Raw genomic sequence first — 18,092 nt, forward strand, 5'->3', positions numbered from 1 at the left:
CAAATTATAGGGTAACTTTTACCTCCAAATCTTCAAACCAGCCCAATACTTGTTCTTATTTGTTTTCAAGTGCCTACATGAAAGTCTAACAGCAATGAAAAGCTTGGGGTCAAAAATCACTAAAAAATCCTCACATTTCTTATTGCTACTTAACTCAAGTGAGTGTCACTTAATTTTAATCATGGTAAATGCAACTAGCTTGAGAGAGACTCCATTTAATACTACTTCCTTAAGGACAAGGCTGGTCTTTCCTGAGCACTAAAACCTTGTTATAATACTGTATTTCTTCCTCACTCCCCTAAGATATAAAACCAACTCAAATTACCAACTGAATTACCTTAGAAATAAACATTTAAATATTTCTACTCTTTTTCCAAATAAAATAATGTACTGTATCTATTTAGATCTTGTAAGTAAAAGGCTTTATTTTTGGCCAGAAACATTAAAGTTCTTATAACTGTCTAGATTATCAGAGGTAAGCAAAACCAACTCAACTTGACATGGCTGGGGTGCTAGTCTACCATTGCTGGAGGACTGACAAACACAGATCAGGAATTTTAGATAAGAGTAAATGATGAACTGTCAGAAAAGCAAAGGAAAGAAAAGAGTATTGACATAACCAATGAAAGCCTTGCACGAGAAACTAAAAAACATCCATGGTTTTATCTCTCATATATGGTTTTATCTCTCATATATGGAAAATCCAAAAGAAAATGAGCAGCAAATGAATGAAACTTAAGAGACAAAAAAAAAAAAAAAGGCAACTCAGTTTTTCTCCTACCTATTTTACCCTGGAGGCTTATTTAAGGATTGTTACCCAGAGCCTTCAAAACACGTGATGGACATTTTGTTCCTGGTACACAAATCAGTATCTTTTAAGTCCATCAACACCAGTATACATGTTGTGCAACGAAGAAATTCACACCAGGCATGTGAATCACTATTCTCAGTAGTACTAGAACTATCTATGCAGAATTTCACATATAGTGTGCAACAAAGCAATACAAGCATTTATGTAAGTTTGGTTCCATGCTCTCAAATCATGCTTTATATTAAAAAGGAGCTGCCACCCTGACAATGTTTTTCTTTATAGTTCTTATTTACCTTCATTAAGACTAAAAGCTATAATTACAGTATGACCAATGTTAATTTGCCAGATGTCTCCAATTTTCTATGAGGTTTTACAAAATATTTTATTATCTGATTTTTTAAAAAAAACTTAAGTCTTTTTCTCTGTATATGCATGGAGACAGACACACAGAGAAGTAGAAAAAAAACTACATTGACTCACACAATAAACATACATAAATATTACATACATACTTATGAGACTGTATGATTTTTATATCAAAGTACATGCTTTCCCACTGCACAGTTTTTCATTGTGGAATAGGAAACTCTTGTAGCTAAACACATGCTACTGATTCATGGTTTTAAGAATTTGTAGGTTAAAAAAATACAATTCCTAGAACACTGTTATCAAACAAATAAGTTTTATTGGCATCTAAAAACAAAATTCACCCAACATTGAAACGTACTTTAATATTTATGTTGTTTTCTTATTTACTCACTGCAGCATGAGGAACAAATCACACACACTTACTTTGGAGTAACAGAGACCATGGTGTAGATTTTACAAAATCGCTTTTTAAAATCTCTGTATTATGCTCCTCAAATATCTAGAGTCAGTCTTTGCATAAAATATCACAGCTTTGTCTATTACCTTAAAAGTCTGCAGCAGCCTAGAGATATGGCTAAGATATACCATAACTTGCTATCTTGAAATATATCTATTACCATATCCAACCTAATGATAGTATCTAAAAATTCTTTCTTCCATAGGAAGTCTCTGACAAGCTGTTAATTCATTTCCTTGACGTTAAAAGAATCTGGGGGCAACATTTATATTTTATCAGAAAAATAAAAAAGATGTTTACCTACCATGTTCATATTAAGAACAATGTCTATACAAGTCAGTTGTACAATTATTTTAAGAGAAAGGTGAACATGAACATCAGATTAACTTAATTCTGGCAGACAAAAGTGAACAACTATGGTCCAGTCAGCCATTAATCTATTACAGAGAGATGACAACTTTACAAAAGGTATCTTTTACCTACTGAGTGATGATTATGTCCCCTCAGTTTCTGTGCTTTCTACCACCACTGGTTCACTTTCTATATCAGCAACTGTGTCACTCTTCTCCTTGTTTATCTCACTTGAAGATGTCAGTTTTTCATAAAGTTCAGGATCATTCTGTACTGGTAAAGGCGGTGGCTGAGCATGTCTCTCTGTATTTTCACCATTAACCTGAGGCACATTGTCATTTTTTCGTTGAGAAGTGGCCCCTTCAAAATAATTAAAAACCCGAGCATGAGGTGGGGGGACCCAAGTGTTTTGAATTCTATCTCGTCCAAGACGATTTCCATTTATTTCTCTGCAGAAATCCAAATCTCTGTCATCCCTATCCCTCTGCCTCTCCCAGGGTCTTCTGCGGTCATCAAAATCTCTGTGAATTTCTTGTCCAAATCCTCTGTTCCAAGGACCACTTCTAGGATCAAATCGATAGTTTCCAGCCCGAAATCTACCTCTTTCTTCATGTAAGCCTTTTGGACCACCATAGACAGGTAGAACCCGGTGTTCTCTCTCATCAAAATCTCTATGCCCCCAGGGCTTCTCTGGAGTAAGGCCAAAGTGATCTCTTCGACCAAGATGATCTATACCTGGCCTCACAAGATTTTCTCTTATGTCTACAGGAGGTCTTCCAAAATGATCCCTACCATCTAATGGAGGCCTTCCAGGACCTTCTCTTGGATCTATAGGCCGCCCAACCACTTCCCTAACATCCACAGGGGGAGGTCTAGTAATGGGCTCCCTGGTTTCTATGAGAGGAAATCGATAATCTCTATCTCCCTCCTGTTGTATGTTATCATTCCCAAGTGGTATCCTTTTTTCTGGGTTAGTAACATTGTCTACACTTGGTCTTCCAGGAGCTAGAAAAGGTCTTTCTGGCTGACTGAAAATATCTCCTGGAGGAAAAGGTCCACGGGGTGGTGGATGAAGAGCTGAATCAAGTACTGATGGGGGAGGGATTCCCCGCTGAGGTGGAATTCCAGGCTGTATTAAAGGGAACCTTGGTCCAGGTGCCTGTGGTATTAGTCCTGGACGGATGTCTAATATTGGCATTGCAGGCATCCTCTGACTGGGGATATTTAAAGGGGGTAAATTTTGAGGTCCAGCTGGTGGCTGTGTTCCCAAAAGTCCAGAAGGATTTGTAATATTTGGTGGCTGTACTCCTACAAGTCCAGAAGCATTAGGCATATTTGGGGGTAGCACTCCCAAAAGTCCAGAACTATTCGACACACTTGGTGGCTGTATTCCCAAAATTCCAGAGTTATTTATGATATTTGGTGGCTGGGCTCCAATAATCCCAGTACTACTGGAGACATTAGATGGTCGGACCCCAAGGATTTCAGAATTACTTGATACGTTTGGTCTTTGGACGCCCAGAATTCCAGAATTGCTTGTTACATTAGGCGGCTGTCCTAACATCGCAGTGTTACTTGAAATATCGTTTGTAATCACTAAAATGGAAAGAGAATAATCCAAAGTAAGTTATGCTGGTATGAAGAAGAAACTATATTAAAACTATAAAAGCTATAATTTCTAGTAATTAAGAGTTAACCAGGTATTTGTACAATCAAGCACATTAATATGAGTGAAATTTAAAGATTAAAAAACTTAAATGGGGCTAAAACCTTAAATAATCTCACATGAAATCTTCTGTTTGGTACTGGGAATAGAACTCAGGACCTTGTGCTTGCCAGGGAGGCGCTTGTGCCACTAAGCTATAACCCCTGCCCCAATGAAATCTTTTTTATAGTTTACACTGACTGCCATCTTTAACAAAGACTTTTTTAAAAGACACCTACATAGAGGTGTTATGAAAAAAAGGACTTAATGCTTTCAAATACTATATTTATCTTCCAGCTGTAGCTGGATAATACCTGAGAGAAAAGTAAGTTCATTTGAAAATATTTAAACCTAAAACTTTTTGTGTGTGTGTGGCACTGAGGATTAAACCCAAGACTTTTGCACTAAGCTACATCCCCTGCCCAATTTGAGACAAGGTCTCTCTAAATTGTCCAGGCTAGGCTGAAACTTGTGACGCTCCTGCCTCTGCCTCCCAGAGTACTGAGACTGTATCTATGTGCCAACAAGACTAGCCATGCTTGCTAATTTTTATCTTTTTATAAACTATACAGATTTTGTGCACTCTTATTTTGATGGCAATATATTACAGCAGTCACAACAGGACCAAAAAGTGATGAGACCCTCCCCTGGGAGGGGGACGGACAGTTAAGGAAAGATGTTGAAATTTATATTATTCTGAACAGAATGTCATTATCTAAAACTGAAATCACTAGGACATAGTGATTTCTACCAAGAAATTAGAATGTCAGCCCTTGTGCACTGAACTGGTTACAAATGCATGCCACCCCACACTGAACACCAAAACCAGAGAAGAAATGTGTATGTATTTCCAGGGATTTTGTTTCATTTTGTTTTACCTGATCTGTTATTTTCACCAGAAGAAATCTGGTGTTCTATAAGATGAGGTACTTTTTCTTCAGGCTCTGCTTTAGCTGGGGGATTAAAAACATTTCCAGCTGGCAGAGCAGCAGTAGCAAGACCACTGGCAACGGAACCACTTGGTAAAACAAGGCTACCAAATCCAACATCTTTCACAGTTTCTGGGGTCATGGACAGTGGTGGTTGCACTAAAGCTGTTTTAGAAAGGAGAAAAATGTATTTCAGATTTAATTAATCAATTCATATACTAAGTTTTCTGGCAGTTTCAATATTTCATTTAATGGCACTTCTGTATTACTAACCATATTATACGATAATTAATATTCAAAATGACCAGTGAATCATCATGAACAGGCTGAATTATACTTAGCTTTGCATTTTAAAAACAGGAAAACTCAATAAATTAAAGAAACAGTTTTACCTAACGTGATTAAAAAAGAACCAGTACTGAAGAAGTAAATTCTAATATTGTAAAAAATTAATTTTCTAAGGATGCCAACCCAGTTAAGTGAATAATCTAAATATATGAACAATTAGCACATACTGACAACTAGGTACCAGACCAAAAATCTAACAGATCTCCTTGACATTTTAACATAGTCAATCTTTTGTCAAGTAAGGTTGGAAACTCAAATGAAAATATGAAAAAACTAGAAATATAAAGTTGTAAGCATTCCATGCTAAAGAAGGAGAAAAATTGCTAAATGCATGTCATTTATATATTAAAAAGCACAACTACAGAAATATAAAATATAGTTGTAATTTTTAGTCCAATATGTGTCATTTAGGATACTGTTAAATCATACATGTAGATTTTAGAAAATGTTTTTTCCTTATATTTAACTCTAGAATTACCTACACAAATTGTCAGCACAACAGAGATTTAAAGTAGAGGTAAAACCACCTGTGGTCATGAGCAAGTGTTATGAAATGAAATTGAATGAGACAGTAGAAGCAATCTGTAGAAAGTAGGTATTTCCTCCTCTATGATCCCAGATCTTATAAAACTAACTAGGAATAACTGACAGGCAGAGTCTAGCATGAGCCTCTGTATACAATGAAGTCAGAAACGACTTCTCAATGTTTTCTGTAATTTTCAGAAATAGTTATTCCTAACTAACCAACAATGTATAAAAAACGGATTCTACTGCTACCTAAACCCTAAAAGGAAAGCATTTTAAAATACAGAGAAAAAAAGTATGAAGACAATTGACTGGAGTATGAAAAGCTACAGTCTCTACATAACAGATACACTCTGTATCATAAGGGTTTTTTCAGGTCTAATTTTTTGAAGTAGGTTTGCCCAATTACTGAAACTCTGAAAACCGGAGAATTACTACAGATAAAAAATAAGACAAAAGGGGCTGGGGATACAGATCAGCAGCACAAGCACCTGCCTGGCAAGCACAAGGTCCTGAGTTCAATTCCCAGTACCAAAAAAGGGAAAAAAAAAAGTAGACAAAAGGAAAAAATTGAGTAAAAATGTATTTAATATTTCTGAAATGTTCAATAGAATAACAAATTAAAGGTGAGATGTCTGTAATTATCTGAATTTTTACATTCCTCTTGAAATGTTGCTCTAGTAAAGAAAACAAAGATGTTAAAACCAGGTAGTCTGGAATACATAACCTACTAAAATGCTGTTTTTTAAGTCACATATGAAACTGGTTCCACAACTACAAAAAAAGAGAATTATAATTTAAGGTGACTTTCTATAGCAGCATCCTACTTAAATACCTTCTGCAAATATATATTCTGAGGACAAACAGTTTCATTAAGAAGTCTAGCTGACCATAATATTGGTTATAATTGTTTTCAAATTATTGTATGTAATAAATAAGTGATCAATCTTTTTTGAAAATTTGCTGGCTCAATGAAATCACAAGAACAACATGAGAATCTTATACCCAGACTGTGATTTTTAAATATCCCATTTGGAGAAATGAGTGATTCTGAGACTAGAACAGGAAAATATAAGATTAGACAGGGACAAACTGAGTTCCACCCCAAAGAAAAAACTAAGAGGCCCTCAAAAACTAATAAAGGACAAAGAAGCGCTATCCAAAGATGAGAAAGTTTGAACTTCAACAAGAACAACAAAGGCAATTGATTGGAAGTAACTTTTTTTTTTGATACCAAGGATTGAACTCTTGGCCTCATGCCTACCAGGTAGGCACTGTGCCACTGAGCTATACCATCAGGCCCTGAACACTAAATTAAAAAAATGGTGCTCAGGGAGAAGAGACAGAGCAATAAAAAAGAAATCCTTCTCCCATTTTCAGTTACTAGACATCACTGGACTCATCCATTAGTATTAATGACTCTGAAAAATGTATAGGACACACTTCACAGTGACTGAAGTTCCACTGGCTGATAAAAGAAAGTTTTTATTAAAAAATTCTAGAGAATAGATGTGTAAAGAATTACGGATTTAGAAAGATAACTACTTTGCAACTCGACAATGAAATACAGGCCACAATGATCAGTGGATAAAACTACCATAAAAAACTTTGACAGGAAATATTTTTAAATAACCAACTTCCACTATCTGAACTCAATGATTAGTATTAAAACGATTAAAAGTGGAAGAGTAAAAGTAAACTTTATAGTATGAACTTTGAGTAATATATTAGAGAAGGTCAATTAATTTTAACTCTGTTGTAACTTTGGTGAGAATAATGATAATGAAAGATGCTATGCACTCACAAGGGCAATACTGGAAACTACTATTTCACTGTGAACCTAAAAGATCTCTAAAACATAGTTTATTTTATGGGAGAAGATGTTATATGATTTCTGATGAGCTATGCTGTAATATCAAGCCCAAGGCATTCTGTGTACAGATTATTATTGTGAGAAAGTTGAACTGGAATCTAGGAGCCTTTTGTGCTAACTTCCATTCTCATGAATTGCAGAGAGGAACAAATTCAATATCACAAAGAAAGCAAAAACTCACATCTATTATGTGGCACCTTGCATACAGTCTGAGCTGTTTCTTCAATAAGCCATGAAGAATTATGAAATGCAAGGAGAATTTGGGCAGGATTGCTCTAAATAAAGACATTTCATAAAACAAAACAAAAAATATGGGAAAGTTTTCTTTGAATTTTGACTAAAATTCATTATCAAGACATTCTGAGACAACAAAGCAAATACTACTAACAACTGTCCTATGATATGGTTAATTTTTAGAGATCACATCACAAATTCATTTGTTTAAAAACTTCCACAATAAAAATAATTCACAGGAACAAGAACCAATAATTCACAGGAATAAGACTGCTGGGAATAAAGAAAATTTTGTATACAGTAAACTCACATGTTGGTACTACTGGTGGAATTGCAGGGGGTGGTACAACTGGTGGGGGAACTGGCGGTGGCATGAAACCTACAGGGGGGTGAGAAGATCAAAAAAATAAAATGGCACAAGAAAAGTCACATGCTTTCAATTAAAGAATTCAATAACCGTAAGTGAAATTCCATCCTGTTTTTGGAGATGAGTTCCCATGTTGCCCAGTCTGGCCTTGAGCTTGTGGGCTAAAGTCATTATCATGCCTCAATCTTACCAATAATTCAGACTACAGATTTTTGCTACCACACTCAGTGAAATTTGGCATTCTTAAATTAATCTTTTATTACTATGCCCTCATTATTTGTGTATTTTTTATTTTTAAAGTGACTTTCATATACTCTACCTTATCTGATTCCTAGATAAAGCTAGATAAAGCAGAGAGAACCTGATCTATCTAATTTGCTTATTCACTCCTGTGGTGGGTTCTATGTGGCTATAAATTAAATCAGGTAATCTGTTTATGTTAGAACAATGACTACATAGAGCAAGTTGAACATACTTCAGGCTATTGAGTACATTAAATGCAATACATTAATGTCATCTGTCAAATATGTCAATGTATTTCTTTGATACATATGCTATTTACTAGATCAAACTATTTTCACTGACCTTGGTTTTAAACACTGGTTAATAAATCTTCAATTTAATATTTGATTTTTAAATGGTTTTAGAGATCAAATAATCAAACTATATATCTCTGCATTTCTTAAATGTACAGCATCATTAAACTCAATTAGAAAACAATGATTAAAAATAAAGAATAAAAAATAAACAAGATGTAATTTTTAAAACAATTGATAAAAAAAGACATAAAAGTCATGTGGTATAATTACATAATTTTAAAATATTTTTTGAAATAAATTTCAACTTTCAAATCATAAATACAGAAAATATTAGATAAGAGTATTTCAATATTTAAAATATAAAAAGAAAATTCTTATTAAAGTTTGTCAATTTCTAATTATGTATTAAATCAAAATTTTAAAAATGTTACTGTGACAAATTACAACTATACCATGATGATGAATTTACTTTCTAGCCTTGTTGACAATTTTTAAAAACTTCTCTCCAATGGTTAAAAAATTACAGAAATGAAATACTTCTTTTAATACATAAAAGGATTGGGAATATAGCTCAGCAGCACAGCGCCTGCCTGGCAAACACAAGGTCCCAAGTTCAATTCCCGAAACAAAAAAAAGGACACAAATTGTTAAGCTACGTATTTTTCTTAATTCGGAGAAACAATATACATATCATGGGATCCCCAGTATTTCTTCATCATTCTTCTAACTTGCCAAAGCATAACACTAAACACCCTAAACTAAATAAGCAATTATATATATATATATATATATATATATATATATATATATTTGTTAACATATGTGTTAAGTAATTTATAGTTTTTAACCTAGAAACAATGACTTGGGCAACTTTTTAAAATCAATTTATTAGGTCTAAAAAAGTGTACCAAATTCAACTGCATTTAAAAATATACTGCAATTTCTAATATACTGGAATCTACTGAATTTTAGGAGGGAGAACCTACAGAATTCAATTCCAAGTTTCTGATAGAAGGGTGATAATTACAAAGAATTTCCATATTAAAACTTCAATATAAACTTCATAGTAATGACTTTTTGTTTGTCTTTTGAGAACAGGTCTTGCTATGTAGTTCAGGCAGGCCTGAAACTTGCAGCAATCCTCCTGCCTCAGCCTCCCAAATGCTGAGATTAGGCATGTGGCCAACAAATCTGACAGTAAAAATCATGATTTTCAATGATTTAAAAGAAGTCCACTTCTGTCAGTGATTCTTCCAGCAAAGTGCATTCTGAGGACAAATCAAAAATAAATTCTCCTGACCCCAACACAGACCTAATGGGACAAAACATGAGTCTACATCCAGCAATCTGTGTTTTAACAAGCCTTCTCGGTGGTTGATGTATGCTAGAACTACTGCTCTATAGCATTTAAACAGGAAAAAGAACTTTAATGACATTCTACACAGTGCTCAAACAAGACAATGAAATTCCTTACCAGGAGGTGGCTGTGAAGGGTTAAAACTTGCTCGCAGAAAAGGAGGTGGAGGGATTGGACTGAAGCCAGGAGGAGGAACCGGCATCGACACAGGAAAGGCTGGTGGAACTAAACTAACAGTAGGCACCGCTGGAGCTACTGGAATCTTTTGTGGGTATAAAAAAAGTCCACCAATCAGTTTATTCACCTGTAATGACTATATCTTGGGACAACTAAAGGTAAAATTATATTGAAACTAGTATATTTGTGAGTAAAGCTATATACGGTAAAAGCAAGGCAAGCATATTCAACAAATAATGTACCTGGAGATTATGAAACCTTTCTTACATTCAAATAATATAAAGGGATGGGTACCTAGCTAAACACTGAATATCAGACTCAATTTTCAACTGCCATCTGCACTAAATTTAATAATACTTATACTAAATTACCATTACTTAGTATGTCAGTAACAGCTTTAGAACAGTTTGAATTTTTCATAAATCTATTTTCTAATCCTAGCCTGAATCTTTTACTCATTCTAGATATAAAAGGTCCCAAAAATGTATCTGTTACATAGCTTTACCTCTCTCCTAACTGAGCTTCCCATTATTAACAACTGTAGCTATTCAACATCTAACTTTATTATCTAAAAGACACTTCATATTTGACAGGTACACAACAACAAACACTTATCTTTTAAATTCCTCAGACCCAAAGAAGACCCTCTGCTTTTTCTCAGTACTCCAAATCCAACACTTCTAGGAAGTTCCACTGGTCATACCATCATAATACATCTAACATCTGAACAACTTTCATTGCTTCCACCACTGGCAGTCTATTCTAAGCCACTATTATCCTTCAACTGTAACACAACTGCTCTTTAACTGGTCCCCCAGCTTTTAGGTATGTTCACTTGCAGCCTATTCTCAAAATAGCCTGTGCTATCCCCTAAAACTTAATTCAGATCTAGTCCTTTCTGTTTGAGATACTCTTCCAACAGCTCATCTCATTCAGAATGAAAAACTGAGTTCTCAAAAAAGGTTTATCTCCAACTAACCTGCCTTCACCATACATAGTACCACTTAATAATTCCACCATTCTTGAGACCCAGCCAACATGGTTCCTGGCATAGGGACTCTGCACGGGTTGCTCCTTCTGCCTGAATTGCCTTTCCTCAGATAGGTACACAGTTAATCCCCCCACCTTTACGTTGTTGCCCAAAAGTCACAGTCTCAATTATGTTCACCCTGACCCATAAGCATCGAACCGCAAAACTCTGTTCAATCTTACTTCCACAGGATCTTACTCTTATTTTTATATTTTTTGCCTCCAAAACGGAAAATGAAAACTCCATGAAGAAAATGTATTGTTTTTCCTCACTGACATGTCCCTAATTCAAGGTTACTGGAACAGTGCATGTCTCACAACCAGCACTCAATAAAATATGTACTCATTAAATAAACATAAACATGGCTGATAACATTTCTAAAAATAACTTTTTTCAAAAAAATGCTTTACTAAATTCATTGAAATACTTCTTATTCTATCAACTTGATTATTTAGGAAAACATGAATCTAAACAGAACAATCATGCAAGTTTAAGCAAGCAATAATTTCACATTTACTTTTACTTTAAATTTTGTTTAGCAAAATGACACCGTAGTCCTAGCAAAATTTTCCTAAAAAAGGTATTTAAGTGAGAAGTTATCTAACGCAATCACAAGTATTTATTCTAAATTAGACAACCTCATTCAAGTGTTTATACAGTAAATACATGAGTAAATACAAATATAATATAACACATTTACAAAACGCACTAACCTGCAACATGGCAACAGGTGGAGGGAAAGTCTCTGCCTGGGTTGTGACCACTGTCTCTTTTTCAACTGGAGGCGGACTCTGAGTAGTCTGGACTGTCTCTTTAACGGGTTCTGAGCTTTTCACAGTTTCCCATTCTAAACAAAATATTTGAAATTGATTTCCTTTGGATGGGTTCAACTTTTTGTTTTTTCCTATGTATACATTCAAATCACATCTAAATCTTACAGGTACCTTAGCAAAACTATATATCCACAACTTTGGTCCCACCCTAAATTTTTGCCCAGATAAATCAATTAGGATACTAAAGAGGAGCATGCTACATGAGACAAATGAAAGACAATAAATATTTTAGGCTAAAGAAAACGGCAGAGAGAAAATACAAACACATCTCAAAGACTGTTGGATAGAAGAGGAACCAACCTTATTCTATATTTTATCACAAAGCACAAAAAGGAAGACCAACAAAGAAAGTACTAATCCAACACAGGAAAACCCTCCTGACAGTAACAGCTAAATAAAAATAGAACAAAGAGCCTCTAATGGGTTCTCCAGTGATTTTCCATCTCATTCCAAGTAAAGATCAATTAAGACTCGTAAGACTTTCCCCCTCTGTATCTCCCTGTTTTTGTCCACTATTCGTTCCTCACACTACGCAAGCTTTTTTAACAGAATAGGCCCTACTGATTTCCTCCGAATCAAATGTTCTTTCCCCAGGTGCTGTATGTCTTACTCCTTCAATACCACTCTCCAAGAGACTCTCCATCATTTAAGTACCGTAATATCTCCACACCCACACCACTCATCTCCCTTCCTTGCTTTTCTTCATCTAACTTACCAACACAATTACACTGTATGTTTTTTATTATCTATAACTTTTCACTACAGGAGTGATGGCAAACCTTTTAGAGATAAGTGACCAAACTGCAACCCACAACCCTCTTATTTATTGCAAAGTGCCAACAGTGCAACTAAACCTGAATACTGAGGTCTTAGTTTAGAAGAAACAACTCTTTTGTTTAGAAAGGTTTTAGTTTAGAAAAAACATCTTTTGGCTTAAAACAAACATGCATTCACCGTGCCTCCACAAGAACATGGTTTAGCAAACTTTTTAAATCAAATATTACATGCACTGCAGGCCATATGCTATCTGTTCCAACAGCACAACAGAACACAAAGGTCATACAAAATAGAGAACCAAATGTGGCTATATTTCAGTGTAACTTTTTTTGCAGAGCAGAATACTGATAGGATTTGGCCCAAGGAATCATCACAGGAGTAATTTTGTCACTGTCACTTCATAATGCCAGCTCCTAAAATTAGGTCTGATACACAGCAGAAACTAAAATATATCCTGAAAGAATTAAAAACCCTGGAGAAAAAGAAAAAACCCTTGGAAAAGAGGGGCACAGTGCTGACAGGAAGGAAAGAATTTTTTAAAGCCCTGCATATGCTAAGTACATATTCGTGACTGAGCTACATAGCCATAGAAAACAACTGAAAAGAAAATATTTGAAAACAGTTCACTGACCTAAGAACTATACTATTTTGAAAATTAGGTAATTTGGTAAAAGAGCTACAATTTGAAGAAATATGGTATATATAATATTTTAGTTTTTTTCTAAATAGCAATTTTAATTTCTTCCAGGTTATACCCGCTAAAAAAAATAACTTACAAATTTATAACTGGTATCTTTTAAACTTATTTAGTTCAGGGAAATTCTTCACAATACAGAATACAGAGACATTCTGTAAAGATGTATTTTTTTAAAAGAATAGGTAAGATTATTGTAACTATTCTAAAAGACACTCTAGTAGGTATTATCAGACTGTATGAATTTGTACTAAAGGTCGCTACACTAAACTTCTATCAAATAGGGCCCACTGGACACAATAGCATTACAATTTCTCTTTTTTGGGAGTATGTAATCAGCTATCACTCAAACTCATTTCAATTACAAAATTCTAAGCTGTTTTTAAATAATAAAATGACACAGGGTTCTTACCAGTATTTACAGTTTCCTGATCAATCATGCCTCCTTCTGCAAACCCCTCCATGTCATCTACTTTAACTTTTTCCCATGGTATATAAGTTACTCCAAGATCCACATCCCAGAATTGCTTATATTCTGTTTTTACACCTTTGTTTAAAGCCCAAGCAATCTGTTGGGAAGAAGAGGAGGAAAAAAGGAAACTTATATGTATACTTTAACAGTTTAAAAAATTCAAAATTATATTTCAACAATATAAGTACAAATTAAATTCGTTTGGGCTCTTTGTGTTAAATCTTCATCAGAGATAGTATTTACAGCATTTCTACTTTTTGATGTAAGTCTGAAATTATCCATTTCCAGAAACTATCCAAATCTAGTTTCACCACAGAAATATCAATTTCTATTAGCTATAATTAGGACAGTTATTACAATTTAAACAAAATCTTGTATACCAGGAAAGAAGAGATCAGCAGTATACACAAAATACACAGCAATACACAGAGAAACTTGGTCATGAAACAACAAAAAGCAGGCATTCATGAACACATTCCAGCCAGGCTGAACCACTGGTAGTACATGCCCAACTCTCCTACTGGGCAGCCTGTCCCAGGCAACTTGATAGGACAGTAATGCATGTACCACCAGCTGTTCACTCAGCAGTTACACATACGATTTACAGCCTTGTTGTGAATGTGTTATGTCCCTGAAAGATCATTCTAACATTTTAGCTGCAGAAACTGATGGAATAAATTATATATAAGTGACAGAAATGAAATGTGAATTAATCACAGGAAGTAATAGGAAAACATTTTTAAAACTCTCAATTTAAGGATTAATGAGAAAAAATATACTTGCAGATAATCACTAGGATCTGGTTTACATGAGATATAAGAGAAATTAATATAAATTAGGGAATTAGGAGATGCTGGGAGGAAGAATAAGCAAAAGACAAACAAACATCAAAGAGTTCTGTTCATAAAATTGCATCCTACTTGACTTGCAGAACTGTACAAGTATGACTTAAAAGAACAATTTGACTGAAGTTTTGGTTACTGGACTTTATTTTACCTATATCTGATTTAATAAATTAACAATACTAAAATCTAAGTTTCTAGTGTACACATGATAGTAAAAGAATACAAGGTTGTGGGTCAGCACAGTAAATATTCAAGCTCAGCATGCTGGAGGCCACAGATTCAAATCCCAGGACAAGAGACACAGAGAGAGAAAAACAGAGAGAAAGAGACAGAGAGAGACAGACAGAAAACAACATAACAGACTCAAGTCAAATGTTAGCTGCCTACACAATTCTCTCTCCACACAATCTCACCTTAATGACCTTGGAACCAATTTTATATGATCCAGAACTGAGTTTCTGAAGAGCCCGAAATGCATCTTGCCGATGGACCATACAGACATAAGCACAGCCCCTGGGAGGAATCATCTATTAAAAGAAAAAAGTTGAAATTTTAAAATCAAGAATATAAGGACAGAAAATCAAAAATCTTTGTGGCATTATGTTTTTAGTGAAACAGAACATGTAATACTACTCCAATTCTACTTTGATAGATTACTGAATTGATGTCCCCCTTCTTCCTCCAGCTGTTTACTGGCGCAATTCATGTACAATTAATTAATTACTCTATATAAAAACAAACCCAAAACCCAAAACCTATTTGGTTTCATTCCAAGCCATGATATATGTGAAACCTTCAATAACACAAGTTAACAAAATACCAACAAAAATACATAACTTCATATACAAAATACCACTAGATGAAAGGGAAATATTGCACAACCAAAATATTTGCTGGCAAATAATTTATTCCTATCAGTATTTATATTTTTCCATATAATATAAAGTGTATGTGCACAGTTGATTTTAGAGAAGTATCATATCCTTCATATAAAATTTGTAATCTACCGTGAGATCTTGTTTAGAAGAAAAAACGTAATCTACAATTAATGATAAAAGTAAAATATTTCAGTTTTATAAAACTTTATTTTATCCAAGTACTTTGGGATAAATGATTTAACATGAATACCAAAAAAGCCTCAAAATAAAAATACGAAGTCTGATTTATGAAGCATTTAACTATCCTGTAAACCACCAGATCCTAAAACCATCTTCAGTGTATTAACTCAAAAAACTACATACATTTTAGTTTCTAAAAAGCTCAAAACTATTGTAGCTCAAAAAGTATTCTAGCATTTATTACTCAGTGGCTAATAACCTTTATTAATCAAAATCTTTCCTCAGCCTTGCTAACAATTCAAGTTACTGTCTCTTTAATACCAAACTTCTTAGAAGTCTCCAACCCATGACACTCTTTCCCACTTACAATGTAGCTCCAACACCTCACCAACTCATAAAATACTTTTTTGAAGCTCATCAAAGACAGATACCACGCAGAAAAAAAAAAAAAGATTTTTTTTCTTCAGTCTTCAAATTCCCCAAAACTAAGTAAATAGGTTATAAACCTTTCAACTTTTCACATTTAGACTTTACCACCAGCCCTTTCTACATAATAACTTCTCAAACATAATAAAGGATGCCAAGAAGAGCAAAGAGATGCTCAGTGGAACAAGAAAATCCAAATTCCTACTTGGATGGCAAAATGATACAAGGTCTGTTCTGTTCAGAACAATACTTGCAGGCTGTACAGTAGAATTTGGACTTTTGAAGGATAGCTACATTTCACACATAAAATTTAAAAAGACGGAAGACTACGAGAATCCTACAACATTCTTGGGGTAAAAGAAATTTGAAATACCTAAACTGAATTACTCAATCACCTATTTATGATCTGGATAACTCAAAAAAATCATTAGTCTCCTCATAGGAAGATAACCACATGTGAATTATTTAACTAGCTTTTTGTTAGGGTCCACTGAAATTATATGCATGGGAAAGCAAAACACAAAAAGCTCAAACTCAATTCAAATGAACAGTGCTAGTGTTAATGAAAAGAATTTAGGCCACATATGGAATATTGGGAATTAAGACCAAAGAAAAATTGGGTAATTATCTGGTAAATAATAAGTAGTCCAATGACAGCTAATGAAATCAGAGGACTAACCAATAAAGAGCCTTTTCAAACAAAGAACCACAAAACATTTTACAGGTGAGTTTAATTTTAGTACCTGGAATTTATGCAATAGGGGAAAGAGGAAAGCAAACAATATGCAAGGATAAAAACAATTTAAATGGTTAAAGCAAAGTTTCAGAAAACAAAATATACAAAGCAGACTAAGTAGGGTAAAACCAGTGAAAGGATGAAGTTGAAGATCCGAAGAATTACGCTCAAGTTACAAACAACTCCCTGACCACAGTATTTTGTTTTTGCGTAGAATGTGCTCTGTTTGAAAAGAAAGAAAACAAGGGAGACCAAGAGAAAAGAACAAAAAATCTTGCATAAGAGACTAGTATCCCCAGTACAGTTGCATATGTACTACTACATAAGTGTTCGTGTGCAGATTACAATTCTGTGGAAGTTTCCTTACATACATTTTAAAAGGGGAACTGAGAGGGGAGAAGGAAAAAAGAAGTATCAGAATATATTATGTGCAGGTACAAATTTTCCATGATGATGTGATCATTATGTATTATCAAAATTAACCACTGAAATTATTTTCAAAAAAATAATTTTTTTGTAATTAAAAGTAATTGAATTAGATCATACATAGGGTTCCTGCTAACTGCAACATTTGCTGTTCTTTCAAAGCAAGTGCTTTACTGCTATAAAACCTCTAAATATTTTGTTAGAATTCCATTAAAAAGTTAAAGATGAACAGCAGAATGATATAAAGGTCAGAAATGATAAACATAATACAATTCTTGTAAAGATACGTATTAGTAAAGCTAGATACTACTGGCCTTAATTAGGAAGTTAATTGATTATATGAGTAAAACCATAGCCTTAAATAACTGTTTTAAAACTTGTACTTACATTAATAGATTCTATCTGTCCAAATTCTTCGAAAAGGTTAGTTAAATCTTGTTGTGTTGCCTTCTTGTCCACCTGACCAACCCAGAGAGTAGTACTACATACTAAAAAGACATAAGAGACAAATGACTTAAATCATACAGTTAACTTCTTTCAAGGAGCAGAGGGGAAAAGAACACTAATAATAGATTAAATTTATGATAATATATTCAAAGTATTTGTTAATATCTACTTTGTTTAAAATCACCTGGAATCCCAGGTGTTCATCCACATTCCCACTCAGTGAGCCCACTGGCATGTCTCCCATCCCCAAGCTTGGCTGCACACACCGAGCCACCTACAGGTGATAAGCAGTACGAGATATAGCAA

At 34.2% G+C, this 18,092-nt stretch overlaps 1 protein-coding gene across 1 annotated transcript in view; it reads right to left on the minus strand.

The window, feature by feature from the left end:
• Window positions 1-1,474: 1,474 nt before the first annotated feature.
• The window catches only part of Scaf8 (SR-related CTD-associated factor 8), a gene marked incomplete in the record, with an annotated part of 79,592 nt that continues 62,974 nt past the window's right edge, over window positions 1,475-18,092 (minus strand). Inside the window, 8 exon segments of the mRNA XM_013517331.1 lie at window positions 1,475-3,584; window positions 4,572-4,787; window positions 7,913-7,981; window positions 9,983-10,127; window positions 11,786-11,919; window positions 13,789-13,945; window positions 15,107-15,220; window positions 17,727-17,827. Of these exon segments, the coding sequence (XP_013372785.1) occupies window positions 2,131-3,584; window positions 4,572-4,787; window positions 7,913-7,981; window positions 9,983-10,127; window positions 11,786-11,919; window positions 13,789-13,945; window positions 15,107-15,220; window positions 17,727-17,827 (2,390 nt within the window).

This window comes from Chinchilla lanigera, unplaced genomic scaffold, assembly GCF_000276665.1.
Source record: "Chinchilla lanigera isolate Chin_1 unplaced genomic scaffold, ChiLan1.0 scaffold00038, whole genome shotgun sequence".
Classification (NCBI taxonomy): domain Eukaryota; kingdom Metazoa; phylum Chordata; class Mammalia; order Rodentia; family Chinchillidae; genus Chinchilla; species Chinchilla lanigera.